The following is an 18,150-nucleotide window of genomic DNA, read 5'->3' as shown; positions in this document are numbered from 1 at the left end:
AGAAATTTATATAGTGTTCTTTGATTTGTAAACAACACAATTCTGAAAAATAAACGTAAGCGCTTCAAATAAAGCAACAAGGATTCCAAATTCATTCCGTCAGACGATTTACAGTGCGCTTCAAATCCGTTCTTTCGAATGGTTCAATTTTATAGTTCATTTCGTTCGATCATTTAGCTTGAACTTACCGATAGCTAGTACGTGTATCTACGTGTGTTTAAATCAACGGCCACCCTGCCGGAGGCTGATTCCATTTATATTTTCGGGCGTGCGCAATAAAATCAATACTGTGAACTTTGCAGTACACTGACCCAGTCATGCGCTTCACAGAAATAAGGTCACATGCAATAAACTATTTTGAAAAAAGTTATTTTGCGTTTAAATCATTTTTATCACACCGCTGCTAATGATTGCGCGCTTCTAAACTGAACAGTATATGGATAGTGTCGTCACGACTGACTAATAATGTAGTTCGGTTAATTTTATAGGCATGTACCTGACATCTAGCCGTGTCCCTCGGTTTCGTTTTCATGAAAATTTCAGGATACTTTCAGGATCAGGATCTTTTAAGTTTAATATAATATTAGGCCGTCTAACGTAATTTTTCACGTCTAAATAATATTTACCAAAGCTACAACCTACAGGCGTTATGGAACAACCACTAGCCGTATTTGTTAATATTTATCATACAAAAAAATATATTTTTAAAACAGAGTTTAGCGTGCTCACACGTACATTACGCTTGCTACCTGTTTTATATATTTTCTTTTTTGTTTCTTCATTTATATAACTGTTAAATAAATTGTATAAGATCCTATAATTATTGTAAACATTTACACAAAATAAAAATAGAAAAACCTCTGTGATTAACGAAATATACTGAAAGTAAATAAAATCGTCCCATCCGTTCGTGCGTTATTACTGTCAGGTGTACGTGGTGAATTCTCATTTGCGCTGTCACTACGTCACCGGGAGCTATGTAACTGAGGATTTAATTTACTTATTTCTGTTAAAAATGACAGCCACTGTTTCAATTTACATTATCTATTTTAAATGATTTAGCTAATTAAGTTTGCAACTTCACACTCCAAAAAGAGTGTTAATTCTTTTTTAATTGATATCGTGCATATCGTTCCTATATTTTCTTAGGTTGGGTTGCATCAGCCAACTTTAACATTAACCTGCGCGCCGCAGGCTTTAACCCAAATGTCAAAGTTACTTGGTGCAACTCACCCTAAGCCTCAGATCGCAATAAAATGAGAGAACCGAGACAGTACAGAGAGTTCTCATATTAGCATTAAAATGAGAGCATTACTCATATTACATATTAGCATCTACAATTGTTTGCAAAACAATAACTTATCTAACAAATCCTATTTCGATAAGTACACAAAGCTGAACACAAAACAATCCTAAACCCACATTATTTTCCCGACAACTGGCTAGAAAATGGGGCTATTAAAACTATAAAGGGAAGTCTACGCAGCTAAGGCCTACTAGCATTTGAAAAACGATAAAAATCCATTTCGAATGCGCATATTTTGCTGTAAGCCGTCCACGGAGAAGACAAAGGCTGCGAAATTACTGTCTTGCTTTTAAAATGCGGGAATGAATCGCTGTGTCTCATCCCCTCAAAGCTTTGCCGGAATGCGAGGCCGTTTGCGGAAATTAAAAATAGCTTAGGTGTATCACTTATATGGTGCTGTTTATAAGCGGAATTGGTCACTCAAGGCGAAAATGAACTTAATGACAGTAAGTCCAAAAATGTGTGATTTTATTTTTTTCATATCTTTGAAAGCAGTTACAGCATTTTTAACACTGGTTTTTCTAATCAATAATAGGGCTTTCAATTAGTCATCAAAATAAAATTTTGTCATCTACCTATAACTGATTGCCACAGTCTATGTAATTGAAAAGAGGCTGTCTCAAGAGTTGCACCAATCGATTTTGATGTTGACTTTTGTTGGGCGCTGCTGACGTTTTAACCAATGCCGTTCTTTCCTTTTTTCTGTCCAGGTCAAAGTTAACGTCAAATTTGACTGATGTAACCCACCCAAGTATTTTTGAAGAACCCAATATGTGAAAATTCAATCAACATATTAATGAAAAGTATTTTCATGAATATTTTTACATTTCGTATGAAGTGAATAGTAAACATAAGGGTCTCTTCTGGGATTTCTATTTTGTCTGTTTGTGAATATGCGCCTCTATAACTGTATCTGTTTAAAACGAACAATGTAGTCGCTGGGGTTACTGTTTTGAAATAGAAAATTTGACGAAGAGTTTGCATTTGTTGCAGTTTTATTATGTTCTAGGTAAAATGCCAAAACCAATTTCGATTATAATTCACGTTATATTCGTTTTGTAACGGCTTTACAAACCACAGAAGCTATTCAATATTAGCTTAGTAGTTATAAAATACAAATATTTTAACATCAAAAAGTTTTAAACGTGTATATAATAATACAACATATTTTTATTAGCTGAATACTGATACGAGTACAATACTTACAAATCCTTTTGTTTTAATTGTGAATATATATTTCTTTACCTTGAAGATTGCCTCAACTAATATTTGCAAAAAAGGTTTTTTGAATAAAGACAACCTTTCAAAACTTGTAAGGAGAAATAAAGATCCCACTAAAAACATTTTCATGTAAAAATGTTGCCAAGACGAGTCTAATTCGCTTCAAAAACTCTACACTTTAGTCAAAATGTATGAAAAACTAGTCAGATCTCATGTAGAGTCAAGATATTGATATATGCTCCGTAACTTTACCAGACATACTCGACATTCTACATTTCGTTTTTACAAATTTGGTATGGAAGCTAATATTAGTACATAGACAACAGAAAAAATTTAAAAACCCAACGTAACCTAACCCATCCCCTTGGTACATACTCTACATTCTAGTGCTACAACGTGTAGCATGGCCGTTTCGTTACTCTAGAAATAACCTTGTCAACCTTGATCTTAACTTTGACCTGTGCAGAATAACGCAAAGTACGCCAATATATTTAAATGATGTCGGCGAGCACGTTATAGTTAACTTCAAAGATGACAGGTGCAACCCGCTCTTAGACTTCTATCGTCGTAGGTAAATCGTTTCAAAAAGTGGAATCAAAATAAAAACTAATCCAAACGAAATGTAGTTTGAAGCACAGAAAATAAATAGTGGGCACTGTTTGCTCGGCGTGATCGGAATACTCGGCCATGATTACGATTTCAAACGCTGGAGATACCGAAACTAAATAGAAACTAAACTCAATGAGCAGAATGTGAAAACAATCCCAAATTTGCAATAAATCCGACTGGAGTTAGGTAAAACGCGAGCTGGCTTCAGAATAGTTCACCTTCGGGATAGAAATTAAAACTAATCGCTGTAGTACGTTAGCGTTGCCGGACAATCGATACTTTTTATGTTAAAAAGCTATAGCAATAACTCAGAACGAGACAACACTAAAATTGTGCAAATATTATCGATTGTATCGTTGCCGGCAAATAATAAACTATTAATAGAATTGGAGCTATTTATTTTCTTACGATTAAAACAAACAATAGTATTGACATATTCAAAAATTGTTCTTCACCAGCGTCAACAATATCGATGGTACTGTCTCGTTTTGAAAGATTAAGTACTGTTTTTAAGCTCCAACTATCGATAGAGCATCAATTAAAAATCGATTCTCGAGCGTCACTACAGCACTAGAACGTTCGCTCTAAGCTGCGTGATTGGAATTCTTCTTTGTGATTCCAGGTTTAAATGTAAATGTACCAATAAAAAAGCAACACGTTTTAAAAGTCCATTAGTTGGCAGACCCACACGAGTTTTTACAACCGGACCGACGGATTGTTTAAAAATGCAAGGTTTGCTTTGAAAGGCGTCTTTCCATTTGTGGATGTGTTGCCGCAAGACAAAACCTCCGGGAATTACGGTCTTGTTCCTCAAATACTACAAGCCGGCGCAATATAGCTCCCTTTGAAAACTAGGAAACTCATAAACGGACAGACTGGAATGTTACACTTTAGTCTTCTAAGCATAGTTAGAAAATTTGTGAACGTTTTTGCTTATTACACTGTATATTCTTTAAAACATAACAACGTTTTGTTCTCAATTTATTCGAAAACTATAATAATATTAATTCAAACTCTGAAAGTGTGTATCTTTATTTGTCCTGTTTCCTGTCAAAACTGAGAAATTAATAAATATGTACTATTACTCTGAAAGATGGAAAGGGACATAGATCACTTTTAGCCGCGGGCGGCATCACATGCAAAAGTTAGTTAATAATTCAATGAAAATTTATCTCATTTATCCGGTGAAATCAAATTTGTATACGAATATACATGCCCATCTATACTTATATAAATATTATTTTAATATAACTTTAACGGAATATTGTTTAAACTGAAATATTTTTACAATCATTATTATTTTTTCACTAAAAGAACTGTATATTGGAAATTATTGAAAACTATTTATCGATTTCATATTTTTATTAAAACAGGCGATCGCATTCGATTCGACGTAAGTATGTATTCATTATATTTTAATGTCCACTGCAGAAGCAATTCAAACATAATGGAGAGAAATTTTCGTTTATTTTCACTCGAGTTTTTCGGCCGCGGAATAACTGATGATAATGCAAACAATGAAAAACGTAGCTCCTGTGTTCTTCTCTCATTTGTTCGGCCGAGACATTCAGCAATGGAGACAAAGTAGGGCGAAATTGCGGCATCTTCCCTACTAATGCCACGGCCATACAATAAAAGTGATGTAGAATCATTATCGATAGGTAAACATAATTCGTTCTCCTATTTTTCGAATTTATAACAGTAGTAAACGTTAACCTACTTTTATGAATTTTGGATGAAAAGAAACAGCTTAGTTTCAAAAGTATACATAGGAAAAGCTTAAATTGTATAAGTGAAAAACTTTCTAGATCGACTCTGACGCAATCCAAGTACCTATTACCTATTTATTTTCTCAAATTTGTTCTATAATTTTAAGCAAATTCACATTCTAAAAAGGTCAATTGATAGATGTGTAAACGCAAACTCTAAAAAGTTTTGAGAAAATTTGTAAAAAAATCGGGCTCCAGCTATTTGTTATATATTGTCATATACTACGCCCCGGGCCTTCGCCCCTGGCGTCTTCATTTCAATCAGTATTTGTTGCTTAGCCAGAGCACCAGCTTAACCTAGATTTAATCAAGCCCGTATAATCAGTATCTTTCTATTCAGCCATTATTTTGTATGACGGGCACGAGCAGGGTTGTCTGTCCATTGTACTTAAATCCCACAAACAAGATGTTTTATGAACCTACATTAGGAGGCAATGGAACGAATTAGACCTGTAATTTGTCGTATTGTATGGCCGCCATATTGAAAGACTCTATTCAACTGTGGCAGTTAGAGAAATTCTAACGACGGTTCTTAGTAGACATTTTTAGAGTCAAATTATTTTAAAAATCATTTACTGTTATGTTTTTTCCGGCGGTTTTTTCCATACATCGGATAAAATACAATCAGAACTGGCAGCCAGCCATTAGCAGTAGAGACGCGAGACTCCCAAATACTCCTCTTCCATTACAAATAATTAACTTATTGAAGCAATCGACAATGCTTTTAACGTTGCCACATACGCTCTGATGGTCTGGTGTCCTATAATATAAAAAGCCATAACGATGCGAAAAGATGTCTAAACAAAGTTATCAAGATGTGAACTCACCCACTCCAGCTGATACGTCTTCGCTGACGTTAACGGGAGAACTTGTGCTGTAAATATAACAAAGTTTGTAAAAATATGATACACGAAACAACACTGCATTATGATCAGTAGCCCATATGGTTAATATAAAAGGTAAATAAGAAACAAAGTGACATACAGTGTGAAATAAATGATCAGAAACGTAATGGTGTTGCTGTGTTTTCTTGGCTGATAACCTGGGTGTTTATCAACCAATCACGAATATTTGAATTGGTATTGCAATGGGAAAAAATCTTGTTTGAAAAAATTATAATTTTTGGACGCAATATACTTAGAGCCAGTAATTGTTTAAGCTACGTGTAATCGATATTTTAACCGACGTGACTTTTGTATAATAGAAAAAGAAAACTACGCAAAATAGATATCTATCTCAATTAATAAGGAAACATGTATATGGATAAGTACTCACTTTATTATATTTGACGCCAATTTGTTGTGCCTCGTGCCGTTGATATGTTGACACGACGCGTTGGTGGTCTTGCCACGACGCGTCATAGTCCAAACGGGCCGACTGAGAAGATTCGGAACTGCAGAAAAATTACAATTATTAAATCGTCTATTACACTAGTAAAATTGTTAGGTATTTAACATACATTTTTAAATATCCGCAGTTGACATTTTTTGTTTTGATGACTATTCGAAGGTCCTTATATTAATAGAAATACTAGTGAAAAAATAACTGTGATAATGACAATGTTTTCAATGATATGACAAAAATAAAATCACACATTTTTGGCCTCATCAATCATCGTATAATGATCCAGCTTATTTGCATTGTTACAGTTTATGAATTATCATAATGATCTTAAATATATCTATTTTACATAGATTAAACATATATTTTACAATTCTCTGACATTGTGAACGACCTTATTTATAAATATAATAAAAGTAAAAAAGATACAAAGTTCCTTTTAAATTCTACCACTCATCCAATATTAAAAAAAAAAAACAATACCTATCTACTTTATCGTGAGACGTTCTACATTTCTACATATTGAAAAAGCAATAATTTCGTAGATGTCATAAAAATCGTGTGTTGAAATCGAATAAAATCGAATCTCGGATTGACTTGGTGTCGATAATTCGACTGTCAGAACCGAGCAACTTTTGGCCTATTATCGGATGGGACGTCGCGTCGGCGACCCGATATAGACATGCACCCTCGTCAAATTGACGTCGCCTGTCGCCATCCCTAACACTTACATAGGTATGAAATGTCGATAGTTTTTATCGATAAAACAAATCAATGCATTAATTCCTATTACATTGTTTCTGAATCAATATCATATTTTAATTTTGATTTAGTAATAGTAATTATAGGGTCTATCGAAAAACATACTACTCATTGAGATTATTTTGTAAAAATAGTTTTTTATAATACGAATAAAACCTCGATCAATGAAAAAATTTGTACTTGAAATCATTGTAAGTACTAAATTTTAGTAGCATTTCATAAATTGATACATAGAACAAACATTCCTAACACTAAAATAAAAAATAGCAATTAAGATCCTTGCAAACGCCATTAAGATTCAATATCCAAAATAATCCGGCTTTGCCTTCGATTATATCGATGAAAAGACGAAATTAATTAGGCACTTAACCTTTTTTGGTTGCTTTCAAGAATAATCCCAAGAGTTTTACGCTGAGCTATTCGATTGCAATTAAATTTTAGGGAATTGAATCGACGGGAGTGAAATCGAAAAAAGACAGAAGTATAAAAACATAATTAATTATACAGTAACGAGTTTTTTGGCCATTTTACTTTGTGTTTAATGCGTCTGTCGAAGAACTAATGACTGAGATCGCGTGGCGCAAGCGCTGGGAAAACTTAGTGTGAGGCATACATACTTAGTGTGAGGTCACGATGACTGAAATGCGAAAGTTTAATTTCATTGCATCTGTACACAAGTGAATACTCTAGATCCTTCTCTATATTTAGTCCATGAGTACTAATTTTTTCGTCAAGTTACTCATGAACCTCTGTGCAGAGATAATAGTGGCGAATTATCTGTAAATTTGTTTAAGTAAGTGTAGTCATTTTACACATAGTGATCAGCCGTGATTTTAAAGTTACTATCCAATAGAAATAACTTTTTCTTATTGTTTTGTAAAGAGAAAAATATTCTCTCTATTCTCCAATTCAGAAACTTCTTAAATCGTACCAAAATCCCATTAATATTTATAATATTAGTGGGCACGGATAGATATTATCTTTTCCGGAACCTTTTTATTTTGTAATGAGAATGGGCCGCTCCACCAAGTGTTCGACAAATAGTCGGTTCCAATTTATTCGATCGCACATACTTAATGAGATACGGTTCGCAATGCGATTCAAACATATTTTGATCAAATTGTATTGGTTCGTGTGTCGATACCATTGAGAAGAGAAAATATTTATGGAGTATATTTAATGAAGTCGTATTACATTATACATTCTATATATTAAAGCAATGTTGGTATAATAGTTAAGGCCATCATAACCATTACACCTCTAAACCGCCTGCCTCTGAACCGAAAGGTCCCAGTGTGGAATACTACTTCTGGGTCGTGAGTTTGTATACAAATGTGACTTATGTAGTATGTATATAATAGTTTTCATAAACTACCTCTTCCGGTGAAGGAATACATCGTGAGGAAACCTGCACTCTAGTATATAATTTATCATCTAGTGTGTGAAATGGGGAAGACTATGTCAAACCACTCCATTCAATTTTAAATTTTCTTGTAAATAATCAAATAATCCGATTTCCACAAGATGATTATTGTGTTTCAGAAAAATATGTTTAAGCTGTGGTCTTGTTTACCTTCATCGTTGTTAATGTCAAGCCTGTCAAATACCCTTTTGTTGTTTGGAAATACTTATATCAGAAGCATGATAAACTTTATACAAAAGTTATTGCCTATTTTCCACACATAGTTGTGAATATCATATTTGATTGTTCAATATTTCTCGGTTACATCCAGGTAACCCGGCGTACTAGGTAAACTACAAAGACAACAAGGAAAACGACGCAGCGCAATTCAATATCAACTGTATCTACGTAAACGTACGTAAACAGGCACATAGCCTGTGTTGTCGCCACCACGTTAGAGCGATAATTGTACAGCACGCACTGAATGTGGGTGGCGCTTATTTCTTACGGGGCAAGGAGTGGATGCGTATTATGTTTTAAGTTAATAAAAATGATATAATATGTATATAACCACAAAACCAAAGAATTCATGGCTTTTATCTTCTACATTATTATTGTCACTGACGCTCGGAAATAAAATAGTAGCACAGCCGAGCATTATATACGATAGGTAAATTGTGTAATGCTATTTATTATACTATGCTCATAGCTTCACATCGCGTCGTGCAGCCCTTCGTCGCCCAGTGAGGACGCAGTATAATGCCGTGGGTATAAATCACAGGTACTCACCATATGTGTCCCCCCATCGATGAAGTGTGCCACCCTCCACCCACCTACACCTGTAGCAAAAAAAAACAGGTATAAATTTCCTCGCAAAGCTCTTCATGAATCCAATCACGCAGTAAAATGAGATCTGCAAATAAGTATATGATATTTTTTTTATCATCAAACTCGCCTTTGGCATTATATTTATTTCCTGTCTTGTTTATCTTTTATGGAAATGATAGATACTCGCCATTAAAACAATACAGTTTTATACAGACAGATCAATCTATATTTACATATGGAATTTACACTTCCATTTTTGTGCTTTATTTAACTTAGGGAATTGAAACCTTTTTAAGCTTAATTGTTATGAAACTTTCTGGTAGGATTTCCCGAGACGCAGCTTTGACATTTTTTTACTACCTAGATGTCTAAAAGTCAAGCCACTATTCTATTATAGTAGATTCCACTTGCCCAGCTGTTTACCGGGGCTCCACTCGCTTATGATTTCGGGATATAAAGTACTATATCTGCTATTCCTGGTTAAATCCTACCCGAATACCAAAGTACATCAAAATCCGTCCGTTTTAAATGTTATAAATACAAACATGAACACCTGAAAACATAACACTACATTTTTCGGGCAATCGTGTATAAAAGTGTACGTCTAAAAATAATGAAGAAGAAATGATTTTTGAAGACACAAGAGTCTTATACAATATTAAGGAAGTACCCTGTACACAATACGTTCTCACCTCGTACAATGGACATGCCATGTACTCCTCATCTCTTGAGCTGAACTCGATCCAAGTTACTACGGTCGAACTATGTATAGCAACTTTAACCCTTATTACTAAAGCAATAAGGACGCACAAATAAGCCCTGTTGTGTTACATTGTTACCCCTAAGTGCACTTTCGGAATCCTAGCAACCTTTTCCTAAGGCACTTCTGTTATTGTTTTATCGCATAATGTTAATGTCTCGGGAAAATATATTTTTAAAGGTCTTGAAACATTAGTATGTGTTTGTCTACTACAGTTATTACTAGGCATTTTTCCTATTTGTTTAACTTTATTACTAAAACTCACTTAAAGACGTACTTAAAGAGACTTTTTGTACCGGTCAACAAATATGCAGAGAGAAAAGAATATTTTTGTGGTGAGTGCAAATGAAATCGACAAGCAAACGGGCTATACAAAAAATAACCAAAATAATACATATCTACAAATACATGATGTATGTATGAAATACAACTCAAATAGGCTTACTTCAAAACTTCCAGTTTATTATAAATACGAAAGTCTATCTATGCTGTTTGTCTGTCTGTTTCGCTTTCACGGCTAAACCGGTGGACCGATTTTGATGCATGTAGTAACCCCGTTCAAACATAGGCTACTTAAAAAAATTAATCCCCAAATTATTATAATGGGGGGCATTATAGTAATTTGGGGGTTGTAAGAAATTTGTATATTTGTATGGAAATCATGTCGCAGAGAAATTAACGCGAGCGAAGCAGCTGGCTAAAGCTAGCAAATAATAATTTTATAAAAAATTATACATATACTACATCAATGCGTTAAGCCTGGCAGTTCACTGAGATGTCAATTAGCTGTACATATATGTAAAAGTATATGGAGTGCTGAATGATCTGCAAACGAGTGCTGGATATAGAGGAATATAGGAATTCTAAGGAGGACACTAAGTACAGTCATTTAAAATAAACAATACCTACGTACGTGATAAATTGGCAAGTCAGAGTTAGGTTTCCCGCCAAGCATCATACATCACAGCTGTCGATACTCCGGCGCCGCCTTATGAACAATACTCAGTTTATATTTCCAAGAGAGTGACAGCTATTGATCAATCAGCCACTCAGATTAGTATCACTATCACACTACACTACATAAAACAAAGACGCGCTCCGCGTTTGTTTCTTAGCTTTCATTTACCATGCAACGGATTTTGTTTTCACTATTATTAGATAATTTAGTGCATAGATGTTATTCCAGTTTATATATTCTACCTATGTAGGTACCAAATATATAACAATCCGTCTAGTAGTAACAAACATACATACACACATACATCATCACAAACTTTCGCATTTATAATACTAGTAAGAATAAAAAGCATAATAGTTATTTAGATAACTAAAATACAATAATCTTTAATTGATCAATTTTATTAATCACGTGACTTACTATTTTTTTAGAAATGCTTTCATAACTCCAAAATCATGCGTTCATAACACATCATTCATATTTAAGCTCCATATAAGTTTTTGCTTTTGACATTAGAAGAAAAAAGTATCAAATTTGACTAGTTAAAATTAGTCAATCATTTTGATACAGTGTAAAGCAATATGAATTGTTGCATTTTTGTGTACTTTACAAGAAGAGTAAAGCTAAGCTTAAAGTTTCTAACTTTACAGCGCTCTTGAGAAAATATCTAGAGTCGGGAATACTGCACTTCCCGCCCTTTAATATTTTACGTGTGTACTTACTGCCTTTTACCTACTTCATTTTACGATAATTTCACGATATTCGGTCCAATGACTACCTACTTTATTGCTAAGGACCTAATCTTCTTAATCAGGTTACGTACCTATTAATGAGGTAATAATTATACCACGTAGATACAGAATATAATATTGTGTGGATATATTTTAATAGTGACACACGAACACCTATTTTTAACCTTATTGTTCTTAAAAAAGATAAAGTATACTTTGAGCTAAAGTATGTTTTGTCTCATTCTGACAATGTCAAATATTGTAAAACGCGTTATAAAACATAATTTAACAAAAAGTATGCCTTAAAGTAACCTTTTCATGAATGAGAGGGTAAGACCGGAACGAAAATTAAATAACAATTAACTTTATGTAGACAATTACATACTTATATAATAATAATAGTAACATGGCAGTATAAAAAACAGTGATTTTAATATGAAATTGAAAAATATTTTACTAAAAACAATAGCGCGCGATGTTCACGCGTCGTTTTCGCTTATTTTTCTCCTCATGTAATTACAGTCCGCGATAGCGGCGCCCTCTGACGGCGCTCACGTAAAAAGATGCTGGGGAAATTCCAATTTGCTGTACATTGTAATTTGACAAACTGTGCTTTGATGTCAAATTTCACTTTTTTTAGATCTTTTTGTCTAATTCTGTAAGCTTACTCATCGGAAATCGGATATAACTCGAACAATGTCAGCATTAGCATCTCTTTTTCATCATCGCGAGTTCCAGGTTCCCATTAGCGGCTGTGCATACCCGAAACCGTGCAAAGATTCGCGATTTTCATGACATATCCATCAAAGCTTTTCATTACAGCCACCTTCACTGGCACTTTAACGGCATATGGGAACAACCACTGCTGAGAACAAATTTTAAACGATGTGGTCCCTATAGTCCCTAGGTCGAGAAAACTGGATTAACATACAAGGAACTATTTATATCAGAATTCTCGCGAGAGTCGAGTCCCGGCCAGTTTGCGGTAACACTTCTGACATCAATCCATTACCTTACACCGCACATTTTCAGACGCGTGCCGATGATAGATGGACGCGCAGGAACAATGGCCTCCCGATTTATCCAATTCATCAAAAAACCCGACTTGTGCATAAATATTTATTTATGCATTGCTGTGGCGGAATTTGAGAAATGCGAAAATAATAGCTTGTCGGATAAAAAGAGGAAAACGAATACCATTCTCGACAATAGCTGCGTTGTTAAAGAATTATATATCTAGCTAACCTACATATTTTTCTTGAAATTACACCTATGGATACTTTTTATTATGGATTAGAGCATACTTTTTGTTACGGAAATTACACCTATATTACAGAAATAATGATTTCTTTAACTTTATTTTAGTCTGAACAATCTGAAAAACTAACATATTAGGTAAGTCAAAAGTAGCAATAAAATTTTACAGTGTATAAAACATATTATATATTATACATATTCTACCATAATAACAAATTTACGTAAATATCGGATATTAGCTAATAACGGATTAGCTGTTGTTTTATTTTAAACACTCGATCTTTCGTTATTCAAGTGAGGTCAAATGTGTAAACACGAAAAAAATGCATATAGGTACATTATTGTTCCACACGCGAATACATGTGATGCAGCAGCATTTTGTATTTTCAACAACCCTGCTCAAACGCACCGGCTCTCGGGTAAACATTGCAAAATGCGCCCATGCACATCGCTTCATCACACGCGTTCAGTTTCTTGTAATTTATTAATGATTAACTGGTTATTTTCAATCCTATAGCTATGCCTTTTGGGTAAAGTGAGACGCGTTTGTTTGTTAAATGTTACATACAGAATTTTATTATTAAACTTTATAATCAATTTTATTGTTTTCTTTTTTACTAATTTAAATATAAGTTTTACCACCCTAACTTGTAAGTACTAATCATTTCGAATTTTGGTCCTTTTGGTAAAATAATCCTTAAACATATAATAATGAGAAGTCTCCCCTCGTCCGTCGCATATGTCTGCGACCAAAATAAACCCAAAAACTTATGAACGCATTTTTAAACAGTTTACATCAATAAATAGTGTGATTCTTGAGGAAAGTTTAGATATATTTTTATTGTGGTTTTACCTTGGGCAAACCGGGAAACGAAACCGGAACGGGCATCCGGTTAATTTATAACAAAAAGAGCTCAGATAAAACAGATTACCACTATTTAAATGTACAGAAAATATGTATTTTACAATTAATTTCTGACCATCGTATGTACATTTCACAATAACAAACGCGTAAAAGGATTTTTCGTTTCGAATTATTTAACAAAGAGTTTAATTCACGAAATGCCGACGTAGAGTGTATGAGTATCCAACATGTATTTGTTAAAGGCTTACTGTCGTACACACTGCGGTCGAGATTCGATTGGATCCTTTAAAAGCAATGGACTATGTAAATATCGCTATTTCTATAATATTAAAACGGTTTACTGAATTGCTTTTATTTGTTTTTCATAATGTCGATTGCAATAAGTTTAATTTTTAGGTATTACAGATAAATGTTTAATACGTATTAAAATATGTCAAGTACAATTATCACTGGTTGTAAGTATAAATAATATCGCACACTAAGAAGGAGATGTATAAAATATTTACAGATAAATTTATGAAAAGTTTAACGGATCTAGTTCTCAATCTAAGTTTAGTCAATCTAGAGGCGAAAAAGAAAGTCTCAAATTTATTATGTAGAGTCAACATCACATTATGCTTCATTCATAGCAAGTTCACAGCTATTACCGTCCATGCAGATAGCCTTGCAATAGACGGCACTAAAAGTACTTGTAACTTAGGACTCAACTAGTGAATCTTAGCAACTAAATAAATGCGACCGACTGCGGATGTAACAAAACCATTAAGCTATGACAGATGCAGAAAATCACCTTGCGGGTATTTATCTCCGCGTTATAAAGAGCATAAATAAAGCAAAACCTATAAGGCTTTAGAACAACAATGAAAAATACGAACCGTTTTCCGAGGGGTGGTGAGGCGGGGGGGTCGCCAGAGCAGGCGGGCTGGGGGCCGAGTAACAACCCTGTGAACAAAAAACACATGAACAACTGCTCCAATTATTGACGACATGAGACGTATGTGTGCAGTTACGTCACTGGTCCAAATTGCAGCGACTGGGTCAATCGAGGCCTGCATTTTCAGCATAAAGAGACAAGTAGTTACATGTCGTGTTACGTTTGTATTTTGAATAGTCAATCCTGGCAGGGTCGCCATTTAAGTATGTGACGAGTGATTTAGACTATTCGTGTTAGAATCTATATTAAACCTTGATTACAAATTATATTATATTATATAATATATAAAATATTATTTGTAATGAAGGTTATCCCTAGATCAAATTAAGATCCTACACTACCATGACATTAGAAATATGAAATACAATAAATATATGTAATTTTAAACATAGATGTAATGTTTTAGTTCCGCAGAAGATAGTTTTCAAATTAATAGCGACATTGTTTTTATTTTTTGTTTTTAGTTAGGTGCAGAAAATAAATACCGGGCATTCTCTTATACCTAAGCTGTGGTATAAACCACATGTAAAATTGGAATAAACATGAACGTTATATAAACTTATTGAAATTTAAATTGAAGAATTGAGAATGTAGACAGCAGTTGTGTATTAAATCTATTGGGTACACATACAATATATATAAGGTCAGTTTTTTCTTACGAGTCATAGCATGTAAACAACCTGTAAATATTTATTAATATGTATAAGTAAGAAGTATTCCATGAAAACAAGAAAATCAACACAGTATGTCAATAAGCCATAATACACGTTATCCAGTCTTCACGAGCAGAATGTTGTTAGATATTTATATAATTTTCATTTCCTCTCGTAGCGTCTGGGCCTCCATTATAGATAGATAATAATATGAAGGAAGGAATATCAGAAATCGATTTCCGGCGGAAATGCAAAGGCTTAGCGAGATATTGCTTTTCATATACTTTGTGTGAGTAATGTGAAGTTTATGGCTCGTTTTGTAACATTTTGCGCTCACTCTATTAGAATAATTTATCAATAACAATTTGCATGCCAACTTCAAAGTAAAAAGAATATTTCACAGGTGACGTTGAGTCGGAATGTCATTCATGGACATTGGACATAGTCCCTTCTTTGCTCCCGCGCATATTGTAAAAGTTAATCAAAAGAAAGGTCTATCAACTAAAGTAAAGATATATAGTAGGTATAGGTGAACTGGAGATTTTTATAAGTTATATGAATACGCCTTTCTTATTCGAAAAGTCGCCCTTACCGTCGTAGTAAACTAGAAACTAAAAAGAATAAAATAAAAAGTCAAGTCTAAAGTTTTTAAGCCGTCAAATTGACATTTGCATTGGCAGTAAATGTTTTCCTGTGAATAAAATACTTTTGTCGTAAATCAAGAACTCTTGTCAAGAGTAACTGGCTTATTGAACACGAATAGACTAGAAGGAACAAACATCCTCGGCACTTCGATCAACTCCCGGTTTCTTTCCATTGAATCTATAAAAGTTGCTTTTCAAAAGAAAGTTATTGGAATCAACGATACCTAGCTGTTTTGAAAGTTTTTGAGTTTTGATTCAATACGTATTATACGTCTCTATAATACAGGGGTTAGGCAGCACCAATAGTCACGTAACTCTAAGATAACGTTTAGCTGCCACATGGCAAAAATGTTCATGTCGTCCCATCGGTAGGACAAAAGAAGTCGGACCGGACTTATTCGAATAATGAATGAATGAAAAATTGTGAAATATTGATTATTTTCTAAATATTACCTATTATTACCTAGCCCATATTCTATAATCGCCTATATTTATTTTATAGACCTTTCCCTTGATTTAAAAAGTAACCTATAAAATAAAAGTATATAAAATAAGAGACGTGAAAAAGTACCCGTCAAATTGACGACTCGGAGAACAAATAATCTCATACGAAACCTTTGAACTATAGGTATATTAACCAAAACCAAAAAGCGATAACAATATTGAACTCGATATATCGTAGTTTCAATGATAATGTACCTCTCTATATATGATAATATACAATATGCGTCAGTCAGGGGTAAAAATTTAGCTGTATCCATATCCAATTAGAGTTAAGTGTACTAAACCACTCTGGTATTATGATCACTTGACAAATATTTACCAGATAGGGAAAGTTCCAAATGTAAAATGTTTTTATTAATGTGGTCTACATATCTCCTTACATTTATCCTATACACGCAGTTTATACGAATAGTAGACTAATCACAATTAAAAGAACTTTATAATAAGCTTAAACTACCATAGGTTACTATGTATTATTATCTAATAAGTACATCCATACGTTGTTGATATATATATCAGTGTTTTGTTAAGTATCGAAAAAGATTTCAAAATTCGAATATTTACTAAAAATATCCAATTTGATTGGTTGGTACCGCAAATAAATCATCCTGGAATCTGTGCGGATATAGCTCTCATAACAGATTGAGAGCATTCTCTTAATCATACGAGCTCGCGTATGCAAACCGTGTAATTAGAATTCTTTGTCCGACATTTTCAAGTGCTGTGGAGTCGTGTCCACAATTATAGTGTACAGGTCGACTCAAATGCATATAATAACTGTAAGGCTCGGTCTAGCTGCTCAATGGGAATCTACAGTTTTTTTTATCACTTGTTTACGTACGTCAAGCTCATAATTGGACCCGGTCTTACTTAAAATCTTTGCGTTGCTAAAATCCATAGTTTCTCAATTTATATGTTTCTTAAAAAAAACTTAAAAACATATTTATTGATAGTACAATGTATTGTATCTATCTTCCGCCGCCATTGAGCGTCAGACCTCAGGGTCCGTTTGTTATTAACCATCAACATAATAACCTAAATTTTAAGTGGGATAGAACGTTTTTAGTTAATTACACGGAATTTGTAATTAACTAAAAACGTTAATAAATTGCGTTAATTGCACGGAATGAAAGGTACTGTATATCCTTCTCCATACTTTAAACTACATGTATGCAAAATTTCATTAGTTAGGATGTTTTTACTTCAAACAATATTGATTGAATTGCCTCCCATAACATTATAACGAAAATGTACATATTCCAACGGTTCGAAAATTATTCACCAATCTCCTCTCCAATGATGCGTCCAAGTATTAACAAAATAAATTGTGTCAGGAGTATATGATGTGTTCCGTGTCAGGGAGGACAAGAGGCGAAAAAACGAACGGGGGAATCCATTGGAAATCGGGGGGGGTGGTGGGGGCTGTGAGTGGAGAGGGGGGAGTTACATACTTCCGCAGGAAATACAGTCTGCTCATACGGTGGCCACTAAACATGTTTCATATCTTAACTTATGTTGCGACGTAATGAGCATTTTTCTAACTTAGTAAAATGAGAAACGATATGTAAAGTTATTATGGTTTTGTTGAATATATTTACACGGAGAA

At 33.9% G+C, this 18,150-nt stretch overlaps 1 protein-coding gene across 4 annotated transcripts in view; it reads right to left on the bottom strand.

The window, feature by feature from the left end:
• The window catches only part of LOC128677090 (cell adhesion molecule DSCAML1-like), an 86,100-nt gene that overhangs the window by 45,131 nt on the left and 22,819 nt on the right, over window positions 1-18,150 (bottom strand). For all 4 annotated transcript variants that reach the window (XM_053757695.1, XM_053757696.2, XM_053757693.1 and 1 more), the window contains exons 3-6: window positions 14,685-14,751; window positions 9,200-9,249; window positions 6,181-6,298; window positions 5,733-5,779 (exon numbers count right to left, since the gene is read on the bottom strand). In XM_053757695.1, the coding sequence (XP_053613670.1) occupies window positions 5,733-5,779; window positions 6,181-6,298; window positions 9,200-9,249; window positions 14,685-14,751 (282 nt within the window). The remainder of the gene's footprint in view (window positions 1-5,732; window positions 5,780-6,180; window positions 6,299-9,199; window positions 9,250-14,684; window positions 14,752-18,150) is intronic.

This window comes from Plodia interpunctella, chromosome 17 (genome assembly GCF_027563975.2).
Source record: "Plodia interpunctella isolate USDA-ARS_2022_Savannah chromosome 17, ilPloInte3.2, whole genome shotgun sequence".
Taxonomy (NCBI): Eukaryota; Metazoa; Arthropoda; class Insecta; order Lepidoptera; family Pyralidae; genus Plodia; species Plodia interpunctella.
This window is presented reverse-complemented; position numbering and strand designations above follow the sequence as displayed.